The 27,855-nt window shown below is 47.7% G+C and overlaps 1 protein-coding gene across 4 annotated transcripts; it reads right to left on the bottom strand.

The window, feature by feature from the left end:
* Positions 1 to 1,418: 1,418 nt before the first annotated feature.
* Positions 1,419 to 27,855, bottom strand: tbc1d4 (TBC1 domain family, member 4). 4 transcript variants are annotated; one of them, XM_068702057.1, is made up of 23 exons: positions 26,805 to 27,855; positions 20,744 to 20,872; positions 20,416 to 20,653; positions 19,748 to 19,992; positions 18,461 to 18,550; positions 17,905 to 18,009; positions 17,662 to 17,794; positions 17,446 to 17,537; positions 17,184 to 17,294; positions 16,380 to 16,502; positions 14,988 to 15,047; positions 12,436 to 12,662; positions 11,831 to 11,983; positions 9,500 to 9,657; positions 8,862 to 9,071; positions 6,874 to 7,035; positions 6,630 to 6,788; positions 6,439 to 6,539; positions 6,120 to 6,263; positions 4,128 to 4,287; positions 3,757 to 3,926; positions 2,411 to 2,587; positions 1,419 to 1,694 (listed from the first exon to the last, which is right to left on the bottom strand). In XM_068702057.1, the coding sequence occupies exons 1-23, from the start codon at positions 27,201 to 27,203 to the stop codon at positions 1,464 to 1,466; spliced, it is 3,777 nt and encodes a 1,258-aa protein (XP_068558158.1). In that variant the 5' UTR covers positions 27,204 to 27,855; the 3' UTR covers positions 1,419 to 1,463. The 4 variants fall into 4 exon arrangements, with proteins under 4 accessions (XP_068558158.1, XP_068558159.1, XP_068558161.1 ...); XM_068702058.1 differs by lacking the exon at positions 11,831 to 11,983; XM_068702060.1 differs by lacking the exons at positions 6,120 to 6,263; positions 6,439 to 6,539; positions 6,630 to 6,788; ... (14 more) ...; positions 20,744 to 20,872; positions 26,805 to 27,855 and adding exons at positions 4,434 to 4,538; positions 4,665 to 4,728.

Raw genomic sequence — 27,855 nt, 5'->3', positions numbered from 1 at the left:
ACAGCTTGTTTGCATGCAGTGTGTGTGTGTGCATGTACTGTATACATTACACAGCATCGGGAGGGACTCGACCACACTCAAAAAAGGGAACAAAATTTAAGTTCCTCTTGTTTCCTTTGCGGTCTCTCTCTACTCACCTAAACACTTGAGTTTTGCTGAAAACATCGAATCGGCTGTGTGACCGAAAAGCAAAAGGCAACTGCAATCTTGGGCCGATCAACACTATCTAGATGCTAGCAGTCCCACCTTCAAGAGCTACAGGAAGAGAGGGCGTCGCCAGTTCTGTCAAACACTGGCTCGTGTGATGTTCATTCAGATCACTCCTCTACCTCAGTCTGCTTCTTTTTCTTCACGTCCTGTGGGAGCGTGAACCTCCGGCCTCGGCGTCTGAACAGCAGCGCTAAAAAACGAGGCGATGCTGCGGTCGCTCGCACAGGAAACTGAGAAGGCAGACGACCTCACATCCTGCCCTTAAGATATGGACGAAGCGCTTTGCTTCCTCGCAAGTGCACGTATCAAAAGATCTCTCTCACTCTCTCACGTGAAGGCAGTGGTGTGGTGCCGAGCGACCGGATGACTTATATGTGTGTCTAAAAGTTTAAAAAGCCTAATGTGGCAAAAACATCAGGTGTCTTCTGCTGTGGAAAACAAACAAACACACAAACAGACAGAACTACAGATCTTTGGAGGGAAATTACATTCACAAGGAAATGACAAAGCACTCTGAGGCACTGTTTCCACCACAGACATGTTCAAAAACAATAGGACACACACACACACACACACACACACACACACACACACACACACACACACACACACACACAGACACAGACACAGACACACAGACACACAGACACACACACACACACACACACACACACACACACACACACACACACACAGGTAATGGCTATAGGCTGAACCTGACGTCCAAAGGATTGTTTGCCAACTGGCAACTTCTCTTAACTGCTTTTTGTGGTGCTACAGAGACCGGTAGCAAATACATCAACGTGGCTTTAAAAAAAGATTTGCAGAGGCAGACACAAGTCTCTCTCTTGTGTCAAACTAGAAAATCCCCCACGTGATTACTCATGAAAAAGAATCTTTAAAAAAAAGGGAGGATGTTGCGCATCTTGAGCTCACCTTTCAAACTGGCAGTGAAACGGAGAGGCAGCTTTCGACGCACCGATTGGAACCGGTGCGTTTTCGCTAATGTACGACTGAAACCATCCTCCCACTGCTCTCTCTATCGCATGCTGACGAAAACCACGTAGATATTTCCCGTACATAAGTCCACACGTCACACACTTACAAAAGCCTGCCACGTTTGTGCAGCTGTACAACAATAGCCTTGGAGCTCAGCAGCTTCCCCGCTGAAGCAATCTCTGTTTGTTCACTTCAGTCTCTGCCCCCCCCGCCCCCCCGCCCCCCTCCTCCTCCTCCTCTCACCCTGCTCGCCATCAGGGCTTCTTGGCTGCAGTTTTGGCTTTCCCGTTGGGTCCCGTTTTGATCTGGGTCATCTCCACATCTGTCAGGGCGTCGGGGGGAAGGCACGAGCGCATGCGTTCGATGGTCTTCTGGTGAGCTGCCCTCTCCTGCTCCAGAGAGCGAATCACGTGCTTCATTTTGCTCTCCCGAGACAGGAAGTTCTCCACGCTCGTCTCCAGCGTCTGGATCTTCTGCCGCGCTGCCTGGAGGACAGAGATGTCGCGCCTCAGTGAGTACAGGGGTGCGATACAAAGCCAGAGGGGGGCTTAAACAACAAGCACAGTTCTGAGAACTCCGCTGGAAGTCGGCACTCGCAGCGACTTTGTACCAGAACCATAACACAAAATCTGATATGATTGATATGATTGTGGTGCATGCAGAATCCAGGCTTTGCGTAATTCACTTGTACAACGTTGCACTAAGTGTCCACTATTCTTTTCTTAGTCACAGCAGATATGAGAGCAGCTCAACGCCTCATTAACGTGAGGACCATCAGGTGTGACTTCAGCGGTCCCGCTGCGCAGATTCACAAACAACTTATCAAAAATGTCAAAAGCATTCGGAGAACAGTTAGTGTTCCGTCTCTCTTTGTCTCGCTGTCGTTCTCATTGAGTTGTTAACTTGTGTTTTAGTGCCATCTATGGGCGGTCTGAGGCATTATCAGTGGCATCAGTGTGGCTCTCTAAACAAATAGGACAGAGCCATCCACCAGTCCATCAAAAGAAGGAATCATCAACTGACCAACACCTTAACTACCTCCCACAGCTACACATCAATTCCCTCAATGAGCAATCATTAAAACAACCAATATCCTGACGAATTATATACCCAGCATTTGCTGCCGTTTCCCAAAAATCCCTTTTCCCACTGATGTGGGTGAAAGGTAACAATTGTGGAGCGTGGTTTCTCTCCTCCCTACCTGAAGTTTCTCCAGCAGGTCCATGTTCTGTTTCTTCAGCTGCACGTTGGTCTTCTCTAGCTTGTCGAGCCGGTCAGAGTCATCGGGGAGCGGCCCGGCTTCTAACATCTCGTCCTGCAGGACGTGGTACTCCACCTCGTACGCGTGCAGCTGCTTGGAGATGTCCATCTCCGTTACCTGGCAAACAACGGGTTACACAAGTCATCAGTATGATGACTTGTAAGATTTGAAAGCTTGACATCTTCAGTAGGAACAAATGGGCTTGGGGTTGAGAGCCACATACCGCCTGGGGAAGGCAGAAAGTACTGGGAGATGGACTAACATAATGTTGGTTTGCTCAATGATTCCTCTCTATTTAAAGAGACAGTTCACCCCAAAATCAAAAACAGAGATGTCACCCTTCTCTCGTTTCTCTCTCAACAGCAAAGTCTCTGTCCAGAAATCCTGACCCGGTTACTCTAGATAATCCACAGACCTTGTTGTGAGCAGGTTCAGGTTGGAACTACGGTTGAAAGAAAATAAGTCTGGGGCTCGTGATTTCTGCTGTTGAGCTCTTTAAATGTTTTTTGGCCCTTTGAGCGCCACAAGACATATATTCCCGTTATATTGGAGGGAAGGCAGACGTCTCTACGGCTGATATCTCCAACACTAAGCGACTCAGACCAAAACAATCTAGAATGATGAATAGCACTGCAGATAAAAGGACAGATATGTATTTAGGGGTATGTGGGGTGTACTGTCTCTTTAAGCTACAGGTATCTATAGAAAAACAGTAAAAAAAAAAGCAAAGGTATTGGCAGAGTTTAGCTATTATGTGAGAGGAATGGACAGCCTGTTTGTTGTGTGCAGTGTGCAGTGTGTGTGTGTGTGTGTGTGTGTGTGTGTGTGTGTGTGTGTGTGTGTGTGTGTAGTCCATAGTACTGACACAGAGCTGAGATCAACAGACAGCGAGACACAACTAGACGCTACTCCCACAGCTGATTTTAGCGAATCGGTCATAACTTCCAAAAATATCTAAACGCTCTGATAATGTTCATACTTATTTGAGCGCTCTGACTAATAAACGTATTCTTTGATCGTTAAACAGAAGCCTCATGTTGTTAACCACATTTTAAACTAGACTTTTTTTTTTTGCATTTTTGATTCGTTATCTAACACTTTATCTAAATATGCATTCTCGTTGGCACCGTTGTGTATTGTGGGTCTTTAACAACGCGGCCCCTCTAAAGACATCACAAGTATCGAGAACCTGTCGGCTTACCACAACAATGAAGTGGCCTCTCGAGCAGAAGTATTGCACTGACATCGCGCCAATCATCATACTATTTCAACTTCCCACTCTGTACCTTGGCAATGGTCTGCTCCATCTGGGTCTGAGTGAGGGCGGGAAGTGTAGTTTTCAGATAGTCCACGATGCTCTCGAAGCTGTCACACTCCACTATCTCCCCCTCATGGCTGCTCAGCAGACAGAGCGCCACTTTGAAGATCACCCCGGTCCCTTGGACAAATATGAAATCTGAAAAGAAACACACACACACACACACACACACACACACACACACACACACACACACACACACACACACACACACACACACACACACACACACACACACACACACACACACACACGCCACAATAAAAATGTTTAACATACTTTTTCCCCCAAAGCTGACATTGTCACAGGGCCAGATGAGCCATCATCCTAAGAACATACCAAAGACGCGGGACACGAAGTTGAGCGGGAACTGTGAGGCGAAGAGGGTGAGGAACCACGGCGCGGCGTAGAGGCTCGGGCCGATCTCGTGCTCCTCCAAGTGGTTGTACAGGTCGCGGTGGTAGTCGTGCAACAGTCTGGAGAGCTGGTACATCTGAACCTGGGGGGACACAGAGGCAAGTGGGCACAGGCATAAACACACACACATGTTCAGACAGATAACAAACACACAGAATAAACTGGAATATCTGGATCTGCAGGGAACAGAGCAGTCTGAGAATCATTAGCTAGCGGAGGATCATTCACCCTCGCTGGGAGCTTCTTAAGCAGTACCAGTCCTGCTTCAGAGTCCTGCTCAGACACGCGTCAAGGCAGAGCACCAGAGGGGCCCTGCTAACTACTGCAGTGATCCTGCGTGCCACAGTGAAACGCGCAGACGACAGAAAAGAGAAGCAGAAGTTAGCCCGAGCTAAAATTAGACGGTTATCAGTCTTACAATTTCCTGACGGTTACAAAGAAGACGAGTAATACTTTTACCTCCTGGTGCTGAGCCGCCGCACGGAGATAAACAAAGTCCTCCTTACTTTTTGCAAGCAGAGCTGCAGGCGTGGAGAGCAAGTGCTCGGCTAAACGGTTACCTGTTACGGATTAAACATCACCACGCCTGGTGGTCAGCTGATGTTTGACAGAAGCTAACAGAGCAGGCATGCAGGTGTGGCTTGAATAAGAGGTGGAGACAATGGCTACTGTTTGCTTTTGCTCACTAATAACTTACTAAGGCCTTCTACAGCCGGCAGACGACAGCTAAAACTCAAATGTTAAAATCCAGTGGGATTGTCACTCCCATGCTGTTTCCAATAGTCGGTGCTGCATGTATGGTATAACATTTCAATTTAAAGCCACATTGTGAAGTATTATTGTGACGATAGCTCTTTTATTACGACCAAAATGAAATGTATATTATATTATTCTGAGCCCAATATTATTGAGAGAAACATGTGAACTTCCTGGTGAAAACTGAAGCGGTCTTTGCCGTTTCTATTCACAGTGGCTTTAATGTTCAGAGGATTTCTTTTTCTCTATGAACACCACTTTATCACTTAACAGCGCTGTTAAAGCTGTGATTCGTTCACCTTGCAGAGGAGCTAGATTTTCAAGCAAGAATCACGGGATCACATATCACATTAAAATCCATCTAGTCAGGCTTCAAGTAATGCATTTGTGTCTGCGCCAATCAGAGTCCTTTGATGAGCTACTGGCAGCTAGTGGTCACAGGACAGAGAGACGACAATGGCGTCTCCTAAAGATGTTAGCATAGATGCTGTTCTATCAGAACTGTTGAGTGTTTCTTCTTTGAAAGAAGAGCAAAGAACGACACTGAACGACAGATGGTTCCTCCAATCTCCCAGCATGCACTTTTTGCAAACAGTTTCCAATAACTCCTTCTCAGATGGTTCTGTGTACCAAACCATCTGGAGGGTGAGGTTACTTAATTGGCTCTAATTTGACCTTTTTAAATTGAATGTTGGTGCAACACCATTCATCAACATCTGAGAAGGAAGAGTGGATAAAAGTGCAGCGGACTTGCCACCAAACTGGCCCAGGGAGGAGAGCCGAGATGGGACCCGAGGCTACTCCACCACCTGATGTTCGATCGCAAAAGAAATAAGATGGATGAAAGCAGCGAGAGGTCAGTGTCCGGTGAGCCCACATCTTCACAGAGACCAGCAGGACAGGGCGCACAAAATGCACCACAGAAATGTACTACTGTTTCTCTTGTTTTATGCGTCATGCGTTTGTTGTGTCACAAATGGGCTACACCTGACACCTGACCAATAAATGATCCTTGAACAAGCTATCGCGTCTGACGCTGATCCCTGAATGATCCCGCAGGAATTAAAAACGCATTAAAAACGACTCCGTTGCTGAAACTGTTACCAAACAGCAACGAGATCCCTCACATTACAACCGAACAGCCGTTCGCGCACTGACCTGCAGAGACACCATGTCGGGTCTGAACTGCTGCCTGATGCCGAGGTCGTACATGAGGAACTTCAGCATGTCAAAGGCCTGCTCTTCGCTCATGTGCAGCAGCAGCACTCCGGCCACGAAGCTGATGCCCTGGCAGTAGCCGACCTGTGTGGCACACACACACACACACACACACACACACACACACACACACACACACACACACACACACACACACACACACACACACACACACACGAAAAAGAACACAAAATATGTACCAATGTCATAATATTCACCACAGTACGACAGGGAAAAGAAACCGGGTTACAGTGTGCACCTCTGTATCCAGCAGAGAATAGGCTTTCAGGAGGTTGTAGAGGGACAGCTGCCCTGCGCCCAGCTGGGCTGAGAAGTACTGGTGGGTGGGGAAGGTCCGGCCTGAGAGGACAAAGACAACATTTACATCTGAACATTATACAAAAGAGGAAGTAGGACCCCTTTATTTTTTTTTTACAACCGTGTGCCCACCTAGATCCACCAGAATAGAATGCTGCTGCGCGGTGAGCTGCTTCAGCAGGTCTTGGTAGGGGGTGTCCGGGGCCTGCTGGCGCTGGGGCAGCCTGTGACGCAGCCGGTGCTGCTGGGAAAGGAGGAGCCAGACCTCCCCGCGCCTGCTCTTAGGAACACCTGCAAAACACAAACACTCGCCCTCATTCACTACATCACAGACGCACGTCTTCACAACCACCCCTTAAAAACACCCGTCTGTCACCTTGGTGGAGAGCGCGACACATCTCCTCCTTGTCCTGCGGGACCGTCGTTCTGCCCGGGGCCGACAGCTTTCTCTCCCACAATGCCTGCGCTTCTTTGGAACACTGGCCCACTTCCTGGTAGTTCAGCTTCAGCTTGCGGATGTGCAGCTCATCCCTGCTCGCTGCAACACAATCAACGGGACAAGAAGAAGAAAACAAGAGACAAAAGGAACATATTCAACATCATTTTGTCAATTAGGAGTCTCTCGATCGCACCAGAAAATCAAGACCGACGGTGCACAAAAGGAGGACTGTGCTTATAAAACTTGTGTAAAACAGGCCGGTTGAAAGACGGCAGATTTGAGAGCGAGCGTGGAAACAGTGCCCCGCGCGTTTTGTCACCAGTTGCCATGGAAAGCCTGCAGTGTAAACACAAAAGCCACAATACCCACATTAACACCAAAGAGGCATCTCTATTCTGCTGGAGGCACGGAGAAGTACAACAACATCAAGGTACAACAAAGACACCATGAACCACGGATGACCGGCCCTGAACATGCAAACAAAAAGAAGCTGAAATTAAAGGAATATAATAAACCAACACCCGAAATCATGCAAGACATCTATCTGCCTTGATCCCGAGGGCTGCTTTTATATCGCTTACCTTCTATTGAAAAGGGATATTCAGTTAGGTCCTCAGACCAGCATTGATGTCATGTTAACACACAAAGGGAAAGAGACGTGTTGGTATATAAAGTAATATAATATTTTATAGTTTAATCGAATAAAGTACAGTATAGTATAATATAATACAGTATAATCTAATACAGTATAACCTAATATAATATAGTATAATCTAATATAGCAGCATAATGTAATATACTATAGTATAATATAGCATAATATAATATAGTATAGTAGTATAATATAATATAGTAAAATATAGCATAATCTAAACTATTATAGTATTATATAGTATAATCCAATATATATAGTATAATATAGCATAATATAATATAATATAATATAGCATAATCTAATAGTATATAGTATAATATAGCATAATCTAATAGTATGTCATATTATTGCATAATATACTGTATTATAGTAATATAATATAAAGGCCATGTCCTCCTTTGAGAGCAAGGCTGTAATTTTACATGCTGTTCTTTGTCCAACGTTTGAGGTAGAGATGCATAAATCTGACACGCATTATGTTTTGACCACATGTACAATGTGGGGTTTCCTTCACCTCACTGTAAAGATGCCTTTTTATGATAGCACAGTAGCTAATGAAGTGTCCCAAATGGCCTCTACTTCCTCCTCCCCATTCCTCCTCTTGCCCGCTAACTTCCTGTTAGGAGCGCTTGTGAGGGGAGGAGAGGAAAAAAAACATGGATGTCTAAAATAAAGTTTGGGATGCACCCTTAATAACTTGGGCCATTAGAGGGCAATATTTACAAATGCTATTTCCACCATGACTGTTGGTTCTTCCTCATACGTGCACCTAAACCCGGTGAGCGCTCGAGGGCGTTTGCATATCCGCACGTGTTCATAACTGCGTGCATATGCAACACCGAAAACATTCTGCTCCAAATATAGCCACCGCTCCAGAATCTTTCGACCGCTCCGGCAACATTCGACCTCTCAAAATAAACGGAGACGACACCGCGAGGAGGCGGAGCCGGCGCTGAGCCCTCGACCCTCCGTCCACGCTGGCAAAGCTTCAGCGGGGGAACAACAAGACTGTAAGAGTGAGAGCGCGTGGTGAGGGCTGAGTGGAAGTTACCGCTGTAATAAATATCTTAACAATGCGACCCAGTGTGAGCCGGTTTCAACGAGAACAGCCCCGTGACGATTCATTAAATACCTCCAGTGTCAGCAGAGAAACAAATACACCACAGATTCCTCATATGTTCTTCATATTTGTCCCTCATGTGATCAAAGGAAGGATTCGTCCTAGGGGCGATTATCATCCTTCATGTGCACAGCAGTAAACGCAACTCACCCTCCAGTCTCTGGTTCTCCTTTTCCATGCGCAGCAGCAGGATCTGCTGGTGGATGGCCGTCTTCCAGAGGGCCCGGTAGTCGGCCCCCGTCCTCTTGGGCCTCTCCCCGGACAGGGGGTCGCCCGCCGGGGGCAGCGGACGCCCCAGAGGGTCTAGACCCGGGCCAGCGGCGTGAGGAGAGAGGGGCAACAGCTCCCTGCCGTCACAGTCTGGAACACAAACGTCAAACAGAAAAAGCACATCTTTTTAATGTCTCAATATTTTATATGAACCAAATGACGGTGCGTGCTATACGAGTGTGTGAGGCTAAGGTGATGTTAATGCCCTGGATCTGGAGATAATCCGCTGGCTACGTGTTTAAGCTCCCGTGAGTAAGATAAGAAAGACTATAAAAGGCAAGAAGACGGACCATGAGAACAGATAGGAGGATCACTTTCACAAGCTCCGTTATCACCGTTTATCTGACAAGGATGGAGTGGGAATATTCCCCTTTCCTCTCAGCCCTTACTGCTTTCCCCGTAGACGCATGCAATGTCAAAGTCAGAAGTGTCCGAATTTTCCACAAGAATCAAATGTCCTCATTTTCTATGCGCGTGTGGATTATTCAGAAGCAGACCGAGGGATTGTGTTACCGGACCTGGGTGCTGCATGGAGGCGAGCTGCTTGTTCATGGGCGAGGCGACCCTCAGGAAGATCTTCTGTCTCCAGGAGACCCTGCGTGGGGTCGGAGGAAGGCCCCCGCTCACCGAGTCTCCGCTGCAGGTGGACAGGGTCCTCTTCCTGCCTTCCCCATTGCTACGAGAGAGGAGAGCAGCGTCACGGACGCCCGGCAAAAACGACTCGGGTGTCGCTTTGCGCAGACACTGTTTCATCAACTTCACACACACACACACACGCACGCACGCACACACACACACGCACACGCACGCACACACACACACACACACACACACACACACACACACACACACACACACACACACACACACACACACACACACACACACAGATAACGAAAACATGCACCGGGCATTGACCGATTCCCAATGTCCATGTTACTGTTAGGGCACACGGTAGTGTTGTTAGGTAAGATCAGCCACACAGCCGAGGCACATGCGCGCTCCTTGCTTTTCTGGAAAAATCCGTTTTGTTAGTGGAGAAGAAAAGCTGGTTACCGAGCTGCTGGACAGCTTCACGTTCGCCGTTGCAAGTTATTCATGTTTCACATTTATCGGAGCCATAAATTCACGCCTGCCAACGACCAGACAATGCAGACAAAGGGAACCGCGTCTGTAGGGAACTTGGCAGGTTCTCAAAAGGTCCTGTCTTAACGGCGTTATTGGGTAACAAACTAAAATAAAGCGCGTCGTACCCGTATGTGGAAAGTTCACATTTGACCATGGAATGTTCATTAAAAAAGGTGGGTGAGATGGAGCGCAGCGTAATGACGCAATTACTGACTTATTAAGTCCAATAGCTGCAGAATTAAAGGAAATGTTGGTATTCTTTTGCAGGTTGGGTTGTTTTACTTACATAACTAGGAAGGCTGCTTTCAACTACTATACATACATGTGAAATTAACGTGATAATGTAGCTCTCTGAAATATTGCAGCGCATTATGCATTGCAGTGTCTGAACACCAGTGCAATTAAAAGTTACGTATTCATTATATGACCTATTGGATTTGTACCGATTCATTTGAAAGCCTTGGCACCAACTTTTTCTTCGGTGTTTTTTGCGAGCGTAAGTTCAGAGCGAACGGCACATTTACGCACCGAAGCTGTCGAATGTGAAAACGGGATCTCAAGAACTGAAGCGACGAGGTCAAATTACAATTTCCCCTCCGTTAAAGAACCAGGCTCTTCACGCCACGTGTCAAGGATCACTCGACAGCTACAGCGGCGAACACGCTTGGTCAGCGCGGCAGACGCCCGCCTCATCATGTGCACGGTGGAAAAACAGGAAGTGACCTTTGTTGAGACAAATGTCACGGAGGCCAGGTTGTTTACTCTCACAGCTGTTCTGCACACACATCAGATTCAAATCCCTCACTTGACACATTACCTCTTATTATGTTTTCCTGCCAGTAAAAGTCACACAGTAAGAGACAGCCCTGGGGTCAAGTTATCTAACAGTGCAGCAGATAAAGCGTTACGTTGGCATATTCACAACTAAATGCTCTGCAGGTCGAGACGTTTTTCAAAAAGCCGTCTTTTGAACCTGCTCTTTTTTTTTTAATTTATTTAAATAATCAATTGCATTTTGCTGCATTATCAACAAAAGCACTCAGAGGGTTGGTGGAGGGGGAGGAAAAACATCCTGTGGAAATGCCATTTTACAATGCCTGCTCCACTGAACCTCATTCATAATGCAAATGTTGACCTTTCTGCCATGCAGACACCTGCTGGAGCGCGTCAGCCGTGTGCGTCTCGCTTTCCTCGAACATACAGATTAGTGCAGCTGAACATTAACAGCGACCTTTCGAAGTAAATGCGTCGCCGAACGGAGTCGGCGTGATGCTTGAGAGTTTCTGAGGCATCATGGGTAGCACTGGTCAGGAAAAGGTGATGTGTGGTTAATAGAGGCTGTAAATACAGTTTTGCCGTGCAAAAAAAAAAAAAAAAAAAAAAAAAAAAAAGAAGCCTGAAATCCACATGCAAATAAAAGGAGAGGATATCAGCATCCCCTTCTACTTCTGAGAGAAATAGGAAGAGAGGGAGGGTCTGTGACGATGGCGGGAATAAAAAGAAACAGCCGTAAAGTATTTTTTATTATTTAAAAAGGTTGCTGTGGATAAAAAAAGTACGAAAATACAGGGACAGAAAAAGCTGGGTGTTAAAAGGTTTGGACGGCCAACACGTACACTCGGCTACTGTCATCCCAGCAAAGACCCGTTTGCCCCTCCCGCCCCTTGGTGGTCTGGGTATAAGTAGGGGGGGGTTTGCCTGAGCGCACACCCCCCTCTCACCTCTTGAGGCTTCCACTGTCTGCCAGGGAGCTCAGGGAGCCCAGCGAGCCCTGGTAAATGCTTTTCAGGAAAGTGGGGGCGGAGAAGGAGGAGGGGAGGCCGAAGGTGGACTCGCTCTCCGAGACGCTGCGCGTTCTCGAGACGGCCACGGGACTGGGCGGGCCAAACATGAGATGCCCACGAATACAACAAAAACAACAAAAAAAAACAAACATCACACAAAAACAATGAGCTTCTCGGTGGGAGCACAGAAACACGCTGAGGAACACATGAGGGGATCAGAACAGTGACAGGAAACTAGCGCCGCTGTTGTTCAGGGATAGTGCAGCGGGAGGTGGAGAGAGCACTGCAAATAGATTACATTGTCTGAGCGAACATCCAAGGTTAACTCAATATTTAGTTAGCGTTAAAAAACGGATTCAAAGGAAAGCAACAGGTTCTGATTGTCTGGGCAAAAGATAGCATTAAATATAGAGTCAAACAAAACACAAAAGCTCACTCCTGGAGAAGCTTTTTAGCGCAATTCACGCTGTGCAAAACACCCACTCCTGCAACACGACTAAGAGATGCATAGTGTCCTAGTAAGGCTGACGTGCGTAAGTCACCTGCTCTGCAGCAGCTCGGGGTTAACGGACTGCTGTCTGCGCAGCGGAGGCTGTCTGCTCTGGCCGGCCGGCTGGCCCTCGAAGGAGATGCGTTTCTTCACAGGCGGGTGGCTGAAGGTGTGGGCACGCCGGCGGAACTGCGGGCCGGCTCCCGGGTCGCCACCGCCGTCGTCTGGGAAAGCGTGAGGGGAGCCCGGAGGGGAGTGACCGGGCGACTCCTCATCCTGCTGAGGGGGACAGAATGCGAGCAGCAGAAACATGTCAGTACATTCTAATTAGATGTTAAAGCACGGATGGATTTTCTGATGCGTCTGACCGTACATGCATGATAACAAAGTCCTCATAGCTACGCAGCTCAATAACCTAGGTTTAAGCAGCAAATCTTAATCACATTAAATACCTTTGGCAGGCAAACCACACACGGCTAGTGACCCCGGTCCATAAAAAATACCACCACCCAAAATACTCAAGTTCCAGGCACTCACCTCGCCAGCGTAGAGCCAAACAACGTTCCACGTTTAACTCTCCACTCAACACTCATGGACTCAGAGTTGCCTCACGCCTGGCAGCACAACACCCATATCTATTGTATTCTAATGGCCAGCGTCCCGTGACTCACGGCCTCACACACCGATTGGTGGGGAGGACCCGAGTGGCTCAGCTCCACATGAAAACCCTCCAATCTCCCTCCCTCCCTGCTCTGACAGACCTCCCTCTCCGAGATCTGACACGGCAGGAGATATTCAGCAATATTTGTGCCGCTTCTTTCAATACACAGAGGAAAACAAAACGCAAGGTCTGATGGAGCTGCTGTCACTCTCTCCAAGGACTTTGCACCGCTCATCACATCGCAGGTTTGAAAAGGTCTTTGGGCCTGTTAAACACGTGTAAATCATGGCAGATGTCAGCTGACTGGCTACATTTTGATTGGTAGGTAAGATGAAGTGACTCAGCGGATCAGGCCGTCGTGCTGTCCTATGACAGGGGAAAGGAAGGCGGGGGGGGGACCAGGACGGGCATGGCTCAGCAGAATCACAACTGGACATCCTGACTCGAATTTCCTGCTCGACGTCAGCATCCTGACAAAATCCCCGAATCGCGGGGCAAACAACACTCTTCAGACCGTCACTAATGTCACAAAGAGGGGCGCAGGTGAGCCGTCAAATTTACATTGAACAACATACAACTTAGGATTTTGTCCTCATAAGTAGGGCCGTCGGTGTCTTTGTGATTATAACTGATTGAACAGCCGGAATCTGTGGATTTGCTGCCTCTTGACGGCTGATTTAATGTGAATAATTTCCCTCATTTGGCGTTCCATAATACAGTAAATCTGACGGGATGACATTATTTATGCAACAGGTAAAGTAAGTCATATGCGGAGGGTCTATATTTAATATCTCCGTGCGCTAAATAGGACGTCACTTGAGTCGGCGTCGGTTGGGTCTATAGACTACAAGTTTGAGAAGGAAAGTGTTGAGTTTTTGAATTAGAAAGAAGTGCGTTCACCAGACTTGCTCATCATCTCTACATTATCCGTTGTTAGTAAAAAATACTCGAAGCTTCGCCTGAGCTATAGGCAGTGGTGTTGCATTGTGGGTAGTGCAGACGCAGGTTTTGACACAGACAAAGTTATAACTGCAAATGTATAAATTATTTGCAGTTGCAAGAAGACCGGAACTACATTTAGAGAGGGTTTCAATCCAAAGTGAAAACTCGAGTTACCCATAAACTGTGAATAGAAAGTGGACGTAGTCATCGTCACATCACCCATCGGTGTGTGAACTGACGTTTTGAAGCCTTCGCCGTTTTGTAGGGTCATTTTCTCATAGACTTCTATACAAACCAGAGGATTTGCCTCCTGCTGGCCATTTGAGAGAATGCAGCTTTAAGACGCTTCACTCTTTAGAACTGGAATAACCGCCTCGCGGTTGCACGCTTCCGCCAACCAGTTCCACTTTACATCCATGTCCGTCCAAAAAGGTCACAGTGGCCTTAACCTTTGACCTCCCAACTCTAATCCGTTCATCCTTGAGTACGGGTGCCAAATTCCCTAATCCTGAGATATCGCCTTCAGGAGAATGGGACGGATGGATCCTTTGTCCTTTAATCCGTCCACTGTAACTCCGACAATGTTCCGGGGGTGCGACGATAACGTCGGTGGAGTAACTCCATCATGACTGATGGGGAGTCAGAGGGACTGCATCGCACACTCGCTCCACATTCTGCACAGCGGTGACACCGTGGAGCCAACCCCCCCCTCACAAATGGTCCACTGACGGCTCTGTGGACTCACTCCCTGCTGTGCCGTTCTGTCTTTTGGCCAGTGCAGCTGCGTGATGAGACGATGTGGGAATAATGCAGCGCAGAATCACGTTCTCCACGTGAGAAAAGAGCCGGCTAGTGACACTTACAGAAGCGGAAGCCTATCATGAGGACAGAGATGGAATACAACACGCTTTTAAAAGCCACTGGGTCAAAAGTGAGAAGTCCCAGAGCCCCTCGAGTGAAGTTCTGGGAATTCTCACGTTAACCCCTCGAGGAACACTTACCCTTTCAAAACTGCTGATGCTTCCCATGCTTCCCAAACGGCCCCGCATCCGGCTGGCACCCTGGGGACAGAGGTGATTACACAATATAAAACAAGTTCTGAAAGAACAAATGCATAAAGGAAAACATGTTTACACAGTCCCTTTTAAAATGTACCAATCGCTCACGACAGAAGGTGCCGTTTGTCATTTCAAGAAGGGTGTAAAACATGAATCATAATGAGCTAACATTTCCTGACTTGATAACATTAACATGTCAGCGCTGAGCTAAGTTCTCTGAGACAATAACAGATGGCAGCAGAGGTCTCAGATTGCCTGAATCCCTCTACTAAGGAATTATTCGGCTGTCTCACTGGCAGATATGGGTCAATCCAAATCCCCTGGATGACAATGACACAGAAACGGCAACTGATACAGAGCGAGAGAGCAGAGAGACACATAAAGGTAGACAACACAGTGACTACGTTCGGTCTGGGGCGGAGAATTAAGATCCAGAGATTCCATTGAGAGACAGAGAGGACTAGAATCACGGCCTCGCGTTGTACATTTCCACCAACCCGTCTGTCCAAAATGTCATCACTTCATCATTTCATCCCGATTGACATTTGTGTGATATTGTCATAATTAGCATATCAGTTCTTGAGTTACGGCCAAAAGCGCGTTTTGTGAAGTCACAGTGATCTTTGATCATCCTTCAGTCCAAGTGGATGCTTTTTTTGCCAAATTAGAGGAAATTCAATCTAGGTGTTCCTGAGATATCGTGTTCACAAGAACAGGATCATAGTCTGTGTACAGGAAGTGGACATCGTCACCGTGGCGTCACCCATTGGTTTGTGGACTGCCGTTATGAAGCCTGGAGTTAGGCGATTTGGCCGTCGCCATCTTTGCTTTTTGCAACCAGTGAAAGGAAGTGACCATATTTGAACTGCGGAGGAGTGACGTATACGGCTCCTGTAGCAACCTGTCAATCACAAGGTAGGCCCGCCCTAAAACACTCTCTCCTTTATGGTCTATTTGTCTCTAAATGGACCATAATTTATGAAATGAACATCATGCTGTATTGAAAAAGACTTGAAACTTGAGATTAAGACCATAAACTGTTTACTGAGGTAAGAAATCACATTTTCTCATAGACTTCCATACAATTAGACTTATTTTTGCAACCAGAGGGGTCGCCCCCTGCTGGCCATTAGAGAGAATGCAAGTTTAAAACACTTCCGCATTGGCTTCACCCATCAGGACGGACGGAGGGACAGATAACCCAAAAACATAATGCCTCAAGCAAAGGCTACTGCCGGTGAGGAGGCATAACAACACCTGTGATAAAATAACAGCAGGACATTGAATTAAGATAGAGGCTGGGGCAGAAAAGAAAGACTCTTTCTTGAGACCCACCCTTGCGAAGATGTTCTCCAGGGAGCTGGTGAGCGAGGTGCGGGCTTTATTCTTGAGGATGTCGAGTTTGAAGCGGCTGCTGGCGGCCGTGGCGTCTCCTGCCGATGAGCTGTTTGCTGCGTTCTGTCAGACGATGACGACGGGCAGAGGAAAGAGAAACGATCACAGAGATCAATAACGTGTGTGACTGTCACAGTGTGAGCCTTCAAAACAGACTCTGTGAGCATACAGTAGCGAAACCACACGGCCAAGAATGATACTGGATGTGTCGGCTGGTGTTCTGCCATTTCAATTTACTACTTAACAAACAGGCCCTCAGGCTACAGTCATTACCCACGACCCTACTAACAGCCGGTCAATTGATTACCAGCTGAGTTCTTTGTAGGAACATTACACTGCGATGACCTTAACATTTAAGACGGAAGTAAAGAGCTGGAAAAGGTTTGGCATCAAAAGCAGCCGTCGAAAGTTTTCCTAACATAACCTTGCTTCACCAATAGAACGTTTGACTGGAACCCAAGGACTCAAACTATCTTGTTTTGTACAGTCGTGTCTATTTGAGGGTTGTTGTTCTTTCATCTTTTCTGTGGCCTTGTCTATTTAAAAAACCGTTGCTACGTTCACAGACGGAGAGGTCCAGAGGGCTGAGACGACGTGAAATTCTTTGCTTTTCTGCAAATAAAAACAAGTTATTTTTTTAAACCTTTCAGCGCTAAAGTGACTTTTCTCAAATTTGAAGGCTGTTAAAAGGCCCTTGGAAATGTTTTAGGCATTCGCATGACAACATTTGATTTAAGTATGGACCTGCGGGGCCTCTCCGATGTGGAGGTGGGACTTCTGTTTGGTTCCACAGAGCTGCCTCAGATGGAGAACCACCAGCTCGTTCTCCTCTTGGTCCGACCCGGGCTTTAGTCTCTGCAGACACGGATACACAAACACTCAAAACACGAGAACTTTGAAGCAGATGCAAAAAAAACAACAACTGTCTTTAGAAATCAATCGCAAAAAAACAAACTGTCAATATGTCACAAGTTTCAGATAATAAGGCGTGCAGAGCTAAGCTTACCTGAACTCGCTCAAAAATCTCTGCCTGCTCATTGTCAGTCAGCTGGGAGAGGTATTTTTGGATAGCTAGCTTTGCTCTGGGTGGGTAGAGACCTGGAAACGGAAGAGGAACCGAGAATTAGAGCGCTTTCGTGTCGCGTGAACTCGGAGAAAGCGGCCACGCATCGACACATTTACGACTCAAGCCGGAGGGAGCGGCCGAGTTCGCGCGGCTCACCTTCGATCCGCTCGCAGAGCTTGTGCAGGTCGTGCATGGGGCAGGCCTCGCACAGCTGGATCGGGGTCTTGTTGCTCTGCAATGCCGCCGCTGTCGTGAAGGCCTGCTTCAGGGTCATCATCACCTCATCCACCTGACGCACGCGGTATGAAGTGGGGACGAGACACGCGCAAAGACAGCACGGATTAAAATACAAGGATCGGGTTCAGAGCGGAAGCTGAAGCGGCGTTTTGCGTGACTCACCAGCGACTCGCTGGCGCACTGGAAAACGTAGCACACGTACTGACTGGGACCAGCCTCGGACTGGTCGCGACAGATGAATCCAAAGTGGTCGGACTGCCTGACGCCCTGCGTCACATTTCGAGACAAACGGGGAAACCAGAATGAATCACGGCAAGGGAAGACCACACTTCTGGATCTGGCGATACAAATCATCGAGCTGCAACTTAAGAAAACAGCTCGTCTCAGATACCTTAATGGCACTTTACAGCCACCATTTCCGTTCTCCATTAAGTGAGTGAAATGGCCAATTTGCTCACGCTAGACAGAGCATTATCTTTATGCTGGATGTCTGTTTAAAGAAATGGGATTGCGCAGTTAAAAAAAGAACATATTTATACATCACTGATAAAGAAGCCAGAATCAAATGAAGATAAAAGGCCTGCTGGGCTGTAAAGGAAGGCAGTAATGCATTTGATGGCCACAGAAGAAATGCATCAAATTAGTCTGAGCTCATCTTATTGCAGAGACAGAAAAGAGAAGCTTTTAGTGTAAATGCAGCGAGTAAAAATAAACCGACCTGACAGCACGATGAGATGTCTTTGAAGTTTTTCTCCAGCACCACTGTTTTACTGTCCGGACTTATGAGATTCACTTCAAAACGCCCCACCTGCGAAAACACCAAAAGTATGTTCGGCTCAGACAGATTAATGCGAGACCACGTACAGATACATAAACGAGTACGAACACAAGACAATACTCCACATGTTTCTACTTCAAAGAGTCAAAGATAATCTCAGTGTCAACTGTTCTGAGACCCGCTCAGTGACACACATAAAAGCACACAAAATCGAGGTCAACAAAGTCTGCACCAACGATTTTTCCCACAATTGACTGCTACGTGGAGTATCATATTGAGCGTTGTGCTCTAGTTTTTAAAATTAGCTTTGTGAGCAAATGGACATGGTGTGTGAGGAACGGCGGCTGGCTCGCTCCGCATGCTTCCCACAAAGCGGCGCTTTGCGCAGGAGTTACGGCCTCTTTAACCGGAGCTGCGACAGAGGGGCCGACGCCAGTCGCTGCATTATTACTGCCAGCCACGTGCACAGAAAAATGAAGCTCAGAATTAAATAAAGAGAGGGTTTCAAAATCCAAAAATGACTTGAAGCAAGCGGGCCATTTCTGGTTTCTGGTGTCACAGATGGAGTTGAGGGAAAACTAGAATTACACGATTTAGAAATAAACCGGCCAAGTTGCGGTTTACATCCTCGTCTGTCCAAAATGACATCGTCATTGTATAAAATTGTCATATGTAGCATATGAATTCTTCAGTTGAGGACAAAATTGTGTTTTGTGAAATCACAGTGACCTTTGACCTCAAATTTGAGTCCAAGTAGATGTCTGTGCCAAATTTGAAGAAATTTGCTCAAGGCGTTGTCACGAGATGTCACGTTCAGGAGAGTGGGACGGACGGACAAGCTGAAAACATTAATATCTCCATTCATAAAAAACATCCATCCATCTCACTGACAAAGAGTCCAATAAACCTAACGTCCACTGCAATGTTGGAGTAAATCCAAATAGTATAAAATGTTAAAATAGCTCAGTACAAATGTCCATTAATACTGTAATTTAAATCTAATAGGCCGCTGGGTGCTGGCCAGGCCCTCGGGTACAAACTAAGCACTCAACAACAAAGCAGCTATCTTTTAATGCGAGTACATTGCCGCTAAAATAAAGCTCCTCAGTGCTGAGTTCTACCAGCTCCAGTTATCCGGACTCGGAGATAAGAAACCAAGACATCAGCGTGAGAGCAGCGCATCATTCCATCTCGTGGAGGTCGACTGCACTGTCAAATGTCCTCTACCTGGAAGAGCATGGTGCGGTTCTTGTCCGAGTCAGACGGCTGAACGTGGTTCGGAGCGCTGGAGTGTCTGCGCCGCACGGGGCCCAAGATGACGCCTTCCCCCGGCTTCCTCTGCAGGCTCCCGGCCAGGCTGCTGCAGCGCGTACGGAACTCCTGGGGCTCCTCGAAGCCGGAGTCCTCCAGGATGCACTCGGGGAACGCTCCCCGCAGGCTGCTCTGACTGGCACTGTTCGACAGGCTTTTACCTGAGACGCACGGGGCAGAGACACGCCTGGCTGTTTATTGACATTTACAACATTTGAGTCGCTATTCTAATTGGTGCACAGGTCCACCACGTGACCAATCAGAATGCAGCAGTCTGCCATCCAGTTTAATCAAATCACCACCTCACGTTTTCCGTACTTTCATGCAAAAATGAGAATAATACAATTAGAATACATACTAACTAGCTCCACAATGCAAGAGGATAACAAGGTGTTTACTGAGGAAGTAGGGTCATTTCATTCTATACAATCAGACTCGTCTTTGCAACCAGAGGATTCGCCCCCTGCTGGCAGTTAGACCTCAGCAGGGCTTAGCCAACGGTTAATTGCGTGCGGTAAAAATCGGAGTAAAGCCACTTGCAGACTCAGCTTTGAGCGGTTGTTGTGCTGTGTACACGCTCTCACCTCCACCTCCAGTCACGTCCTCCACTCCGGGGCCTTCCGTGTATTCTGTGCTCTCATTCAGAGCAGAGGAGAGGGGGTCTCCGTCTCCCCCGATGAGGAACTCCACGGGGGCACCCTCCGTGGACCCTCGCCGGCCGCTGACCGGTCGCAGGCGCTTGCGCTCGACCTCATGCAGACGAAACTTGTCAATGCAGTCATCGATGAGGGTGGTGGGAGCCTTTTTGAGCAGAACTGTCACCTGGATATTATTTTAGAAATTCAGCTGCATTAATACAATTTGCCTAGATCAAATGGAAAAACACTTCATAAGTAAGGAGCTCATTTCTACCTTGCCGCAGTAAAGCACTTCAAACTTCTGGGAGTTGTAGAAGGCCTCGTCGGCTTCCTGTTTGGGCTTGGCGTCTTCCTTTAAGGCTGATTTGGACGCTTGCCGAATGCTGCTGATCACCTCGGGGACCTGGAAGACAGGAGAGTGGGCCGAAGGGATGTGACAAATGGGAAGACATTAACGAGGAAAACTATAAAACAAAAGGAGGATAGGGAAGCGAACTGGAGCCAAACGCCAGAGGAGATTTTTCTCTGCAGCTCTTCCTTCACGACTCCACACAGGAGAATAACTCGACACTACCGAGACGCACACAACAACATCATCATCTGCAAAAACTCTTTTAACTCCAAAGACATCGTTTGAGAGTTGTTTCTATAATGTTTAAAATCAGATCATAATCAATGACACACGTGTAGACTAAATACACAAAGAGCAGTCAAAACTATGTTTGGCTGACACTTGCAGTTCACACAAGAGCATGTTTGGATTAACAAATACCATGACCTGACTTCATCCCGACTTTAAATAAATAAATACAAAAAATATTTTAACCAACTAAGGCTAGTCAACAACGGACAGGAGACAGGAAACGTCCGCCAGAGGACACAACAAAGAGCTGGAAAGCAATCAGGGACTTGAAGGTCACTGAGCCTGGTACTGCTCTGCTGTCTGTCTCTGTGTGTGTGTGTGTGTGTGTGTGTGTGTGTGTGTGTGTGTGTGTGTGTGTGTGTGTGTGAGTGTGAGTGTGAGTGTGAGTGTGCGTGTGCGTGTGCGTGTGTGAGGCACCTGCACCTTGTTGTCCTGCAGAAAGCAGGATGTCCGTTTTCAGTAACTCGCATTCAGGAAAAACCACCAAACAAGTCACGACAGAAAACGTACGTCTTTCAAAGCGCACTTATGCAATACTTGGGAATTTAAAAGGCAGTCCATCATTCTGTCATGAGGCGCTTTTACAGTCGAGTTTTCATTCACTTTGGCAGAGACAATGGGACTGACAGCCCCCCTCCCCCTCCCCCCCAGAGTTCCCGCTCGCTAGAAAGCGAGAACGAGGGCCACAGTGAAGGTCAGTCAAATACTCTGGTTAAGACAACAATGAGCGCTAGAACAAACAGCGGCTATCTGATAAGGGTCAGCAACTGGCTCTTGAGCAAACATATTTATTATGTAGACCGAGGAGGGAAGTTATGTAACACAATCAGTCCGACTTCAGAGGTGTGACCAGAACCACAGGAGAGGAGCGCGGGGGGGGGGGGGGGGGGGGGGGGGGGGGGCAGGCAGAACAGGAAAGAGACGATGGTAAACACAGTACAAACGTCCTGCTTTTTATGGAGGCCAGTTTATGTATGAGACACTGGAGGGATCAAATATGCCATACTGCTGCTGCGGCCACATGAGCTATTTTAAAGTCCCGCTCTCCAAGTGCCTGGCTTCTCGGGGGGGGGGGGGGGGGGCTGGTGACAGAGGGCTGCATTGAGATGAGGAAGGAGGGCAGGTGGTGGGTGGTTGTTCGTACGTACTCCGCCATCTGTTCACTCGAACAACACCGACCTGTGTAATTGTCATCGCATCCGCCGGGAGGATCATGCGATCGGTCACACGCTATGTGTGCAGCTCTACATCTGTCCGCAGCTATTCTCGCATTGTTACGGCAAATCACAAAGTATTTCGGGGAGCCAGTTGCGGCCGTAAGCTCAAGGACGTCTGGCGGTTGAGGCGACTCAAGCTTTCTCAACAAAACCACCCTTTTTATTGCCCGTTTCATAATTGCCATTCACTGCCAGCTGACTCCTCACTCACGCTTCTTAATTGGCCCCCCCACACAGCTAAGTGCTTCTCCAAGGTACATTTGTCATTAACGAAATGCAGTTAGCAGCCTCATTTTGTTACATTAAAAATAAATACAAAAAAAAAAATACATTTTTAAAAAAACTATATGAAATTCTGTAATCTTTGTAAAATTTCAAAAGCACCTTTTGAAATAAGAGCAAACTTCAAGAGAAGAGACCAACGTGGACACGTACAAATACCTTCGTCGGGGGGGGAGCATCGGCCAAAGCAGCGCCGACACTGCGAGGTCATGGTGATTCAGAGGCCTTGGCGGCTGACAATCACAGCTGCACCGTCTGACCCGTGAGGAACAACAAACCAACAGCGCCGTCGTAACATGTAAGGCCACTGCTGGATTATACATGAGTAAGGTGACGCCACAGCACCATTTGATCTGATTAATTATTTGTAGACAACCTAACAGAGATCCAGTAAAGGTGCTCAATCCATGGGTGGAGACAGGCACAGACAGGCAAAGAGCTGTCCCCCCCCCCCCCTCCCCCGCTTCTTTAAACTGGTTTTTACATCCAACCTTCACCCATCATTGCCTGGCTTTATCAAACAATATCTGTGATCCAAAGCCCGTTTAAGCAAACAGCAGCAGCTTTAGAGCTTAGGAGGAAAACCAACACGAGGAATCGTTTGCCTCCGAGCCGGTGGAGTCCTCCGGCACTCTCACCGCACGGCTCATGTCAAACCAACAGTCGCCCGTAATAATATCTGGTCAAACAGCAGCGGGGCCACATAGTTCTGTTGCCCTTATCGGCACCATTAAAGCAAACCACGCTGGTGACCCAACACACACCATCTGCAATGAAGCCTACTTCAGAGTAGGACACACAGGTTGTCATTGTGTCTATGTGAGACCCGGGAGGTAATTCCCCATGTCAGAACAGAAGCATCTCCAAGATTACATGCTTTTTACGTTGAAAATAATAATTATAAGTTCTTGCAAAGTTACTCAAAATAAATAAATCTTAAAAAACAGAAATTTGTCCAAACTTCAACTTTCAACTGATCAACCCAAAAAGAAGCACTGAACCAGAAACCAGCTCATGAAATGCAGGCATGTGCCGTTGCTTGTATAGAACCTGGACGAACGCTGTTGCTTTAAACATAGCCGTCTTTGTGTGGCGGGAGCTCTCCGAACGATTGGTTCCAAAAGGCACCTCACTGTTTTCACCACAGCCGTGACGTCGTCCCAGTGCTTTTCCATCTGCCTGAACACAAACTGGGCTCTGTTGTGTGACAAAGTTCATGTCCCAACTCAACACAAAGCAGCACGAAGGCTCTTAAGTCACCTTGCCACGGGCCAAGAAGGGAATATCACAACGTTTCATGTTGATTCAAATGGATTTCTCTGCTCACAAAAGAGAGCAGAGAAATGAACTCTACTGTACATCCTCCCGACACACGCGTGTCTTTAGCGTGTCACAGCAGTACGGCGTCAGAACAAGACCAATTATATTTTGGGTTATTAAACGATCTGGGGCAGTCAGCTCTCGGTTATGTTTACTCTCACATTGTGCACACGATCAAACACACACATCATGTGATTTGCACAACAAAACAAAGAATCAACTGAAGAAAAAAAAAATGGAGTCAGCTGACTGTCGACTGTTCCAAGCATGCACAGCTACTTCTTTACAGCATAACCCATCCTCACTGAGATGTGACACTAAAGTCAGAGAATGTAGTTTCTCATTGTGCGAGAAATGTGACCATGATCACGGCAACCTGAAGTGTGACGCAACACGTTTATTAACACCTCTCAGTAGCAAAGAACGGGAAAAGAAAGTCAGGACTTCTTATTTGTATGATTTCAAAATACAGAATGAAGTTTCCTCCACGCTGATTTAGACTTCTACAGTACAGGGCAGTTAAGTAAGTCGCTCTTTGTGTCCCACTATCGCAACGTGTCGCTGAATGATCACCAGCAGCCCACAAGACAACAGTGAGAGATTGTCACTGTGGTCCAGGTCCAGGTCCAGGTGGGAGACACAGCGGCCTGTGGTCTACGCTGAGCAGGCTCTGGCTGTCTACTGCGGCCTGGACAACAGCTCAGTGGAGATGAGCCGAGAGCTAAAAGTTGAGCGCGCCGTCACCAGTCTCTCACTGGGGACGCCGAAGGAGTGTCCCGAACTCTGAGCCGAGTAAAGCGCCACAACCGAACTATTGTGTGGAGCCTGTTGTCATGGATACGCCAATCGAGAGCGCAGAGATGAGCGAGTTATGCCGGAGCGGCTGCGCCTTATGCTCAACCGCTAAGGATGGCATCAAAACACTTTTATGATACGCAGGGACCGGAGTTGCATTTCAAGTCGAGGAGGTTTCAAACAAAGAAACACACACACACACACACACACACACACACAATGGGACATTCCATGTTTATGTATAGACAGTGCTTTGTAAGCAATTCTTCTTGTTCAAACTTAATTTCTTCCTCCCACTTGTACAACGTCTACAGAGCCAGCTAAGCTTTTGCCCCTCTTCAGGACACCACGAGCGTCGTTTCATTTGTAACCTTTCACATCATAGTGGTAGAGGCCAGGGGTCTTTCCTCAGGCCTCGTGCTAAGAATAGATTTAGAAAGGAAACATGCCTGTCACTCCAAAACAAGGCAAAGAGTAAGAATGTCTTCAAACTCAGTTGGGACACCCACCGGAGCACAATGAGAACTCCTGCAGCCCTGTATTATAAAGATGAAATACCTGTAAAATAATCTAAATCATCAACAATGTCTGCTACACGTGTCAGTGCACTGGTAGAACAGGCCATGCATTCCACATGGTCCACCTCGCACATTTGCTCGCTCGCAGGCTGCCAAACCAGTTTTTTTGTTGTGTTGCGTAATTACGCCGACTGAGGTATGTTCAAGATGCCTCTCCCCCCTGACTGCTGCAAACATTTGGATGCCAGCAGAGGGGCCCCGACGCCTCGAGAGTGCGTCTGCCTCGGAACGCGTTGCCTCTCCTGCTCTCAGCTTTCACCAGCAATAACAAACGGCCTACACACACACACACACACACACACACACACACACACACACACACACACACACACACACACACCACAGGAAACATGACACAACGCAAGGCGGATTTGAGATCGATGCAGAACGCCAGCATCACTGGATATCAGTTTGTTTCTTTGTTTGGGGAGACAGGGGTAACATTGACAGGGTGTAAGACGTCAGCTGGTCTTAAAGCAGGTGGATCATCTTGTTGGCACAACCCCAGGACCTACGATTCATATATAAAAACACAACAACAACAAAAAACATTCTAATTCACCACTGCAAACTCACTCACACACACACACACGCACGCACACACACACACGCACACACACACACACACACACACACACACACACACAGTGGTTAACTCCTGAGCACAGGGCCTGAAACACCCAAAAAGTGCACATCAGCAAAGAAGAAGAAAACAAAACATGACTGCACGTTCCTGATTTTTTGTTTTGTTTTTTTGACTGCTTACGACATTTCAGTTCATTACTCAAGAGCAGCATGCTGCTCAGCGTGTAAATGTGCTGACTCGATATAGTGCCTACACTGTTGTTGTCACACTTCAGCCACCAGAGAGACGTCTGACCCCCCCACACCAGAGAGACGTCTGACCCCCCCCCCAACCCCGAAAAAAGTGAAAAAGCACAGGGATGGATTAATTTTGCCAACAAAGCAAAACAAATCCAGGGTTGCTCCGTTTATCATTCCCAGCGACTGACCGGTGGCCTAAATACTTAATACCAAAGCAAACGTGTTTGCACCGTTGACTAATCTTCTCTGAGTTTGAGATTAAGTGACATAGCTGTCACCGAAAAGAAGACTGATATTCAGACCCTGCACAAGACATAGCTTCTGTCTCCTGTTTACACGTGGAGCTAGACTAAGTCCATCGGACAATGTAAATCCTGACATCACATCTACAGTTAGGGACCCTCGGGACTTTTTGGAATATGATGAAAACATAAAAAATGACAGCTTGGTATTGTGTGATGTCACTAAAAACTCACTTCTCAAGTGCAATAATCCAGAAATAACAATAATAACAGATTATTCTACTGATCCCATCATCATCATCATCATCATTGTGAAGAACAATAGACTGAGAAAATAGTGCCACCCTCTCTTCCTGGTATAGTTGCTGTTGTGTCACGTGTCAACTGTATTTTGTTCTGTACTCTCGGTGGTGGTGGTGGGGGGGGGGTGTACCTGGTTGGGGTCGCAGGCCCTGAAGACGTGACAGGACATCTCGGACTCGGGGTTGTCGGGCTGGCCCCGCGTGAGATAGGCGAAGTAGGTGAGGTCGTTGCTGTTGTGTATGAAGCGCGAGACGAGCTGCGCCTTGTGCTCGAATATGAACACCGACGAGCAGCTGCTGTTGGACGGGACGCACCGGACGAACGGGGGGTTGAGGACCAGCTGAACTTCCCTCGGCTGCACCGCGGGACCGCAGTCGCCCCTCTCGCTTCTCCTGCGGATCTCCGCCACCAGCCACGGCAGCATGGGCAGGGTGGTCCGCCTGTCGAGCGAGGACCAGCCGACGTAGGTCAGGGCGAACCTCCTGTCCGACTTTGGGGGACTGGTCTCCCTCTCATCCGGACTCTCCATGTCGACTCTCGGTCGAGGCTCGTTGACAGCGACGCGGGGCACTAAAAGACTACTTTAACAAAAATGTAATAAAAGAAACGCTCCAGATGTACCATCCCCTGCAGCCTAGGCCGGGGCGTAGTTGTGGTTAGTTTGCAACAGTTTCCCTGTCCGCATCCACGGCGAAAAGTTGCACGCAACCAAGCGATTTGCTACACGCACATGTGCTCGGCCCGTCGATCAGCTGCATGTCATCCAAAAAAAAAAAAAAAAAAAAATCACATCCAATGTCACATTCAATTCATATCTTTATATGGTGGCGTGTTTTGCAGCGCGCCTCTCTCTGCTCCGGTCCTCCAACTGTTTGCATGGGCTGCGACTCAAAACGCCAGAACAGTCCCGTACTGTCCCAGCACGAGCTCGCTTGCGTGCTTTAAAACGTGGCCGTGGACGGCTCCTGTGTAAACACAAGTCGCCCAGAGAAATCTGATTTCTTTGACGCCGCTCCTGAGCGCACAACGGGGCGGCGCATTACAGACCCAGCCCCGGGATCCTATTACCCTGAAGCTTAGTGCGGTCGCTCTGCTTCTTGTTTTTTCTTTTCTAAAATGCATACATGCACCGCATGCTTGTTTTATCGCCTCTTAATGCAGCCTGCCCGGTCTGTGATCCT

This window comes from Cebidichthys violaceus, unplaced genomic scaffold, assembly GCF_023349555.1.
Source record: "Cebidichthys violaceus isolate CVI_PGR_0920_01 unplaced genomic scaffold, fCebVio1.0.p SCAF_80, whole genome shotgun sequence".
Taxonomy (NCBI): Eukaryota; Metazoa; Chordata; class Actinopteri; order Perciformes; family Stichaeidae; genus Cebidichthys; species Cebidichthys violaceus.
The sequence above is the reverse complement of the archived record's forward strand: the minus strand, read 5'-3'. Positions and strand labels throughout refer to the sequence as shown.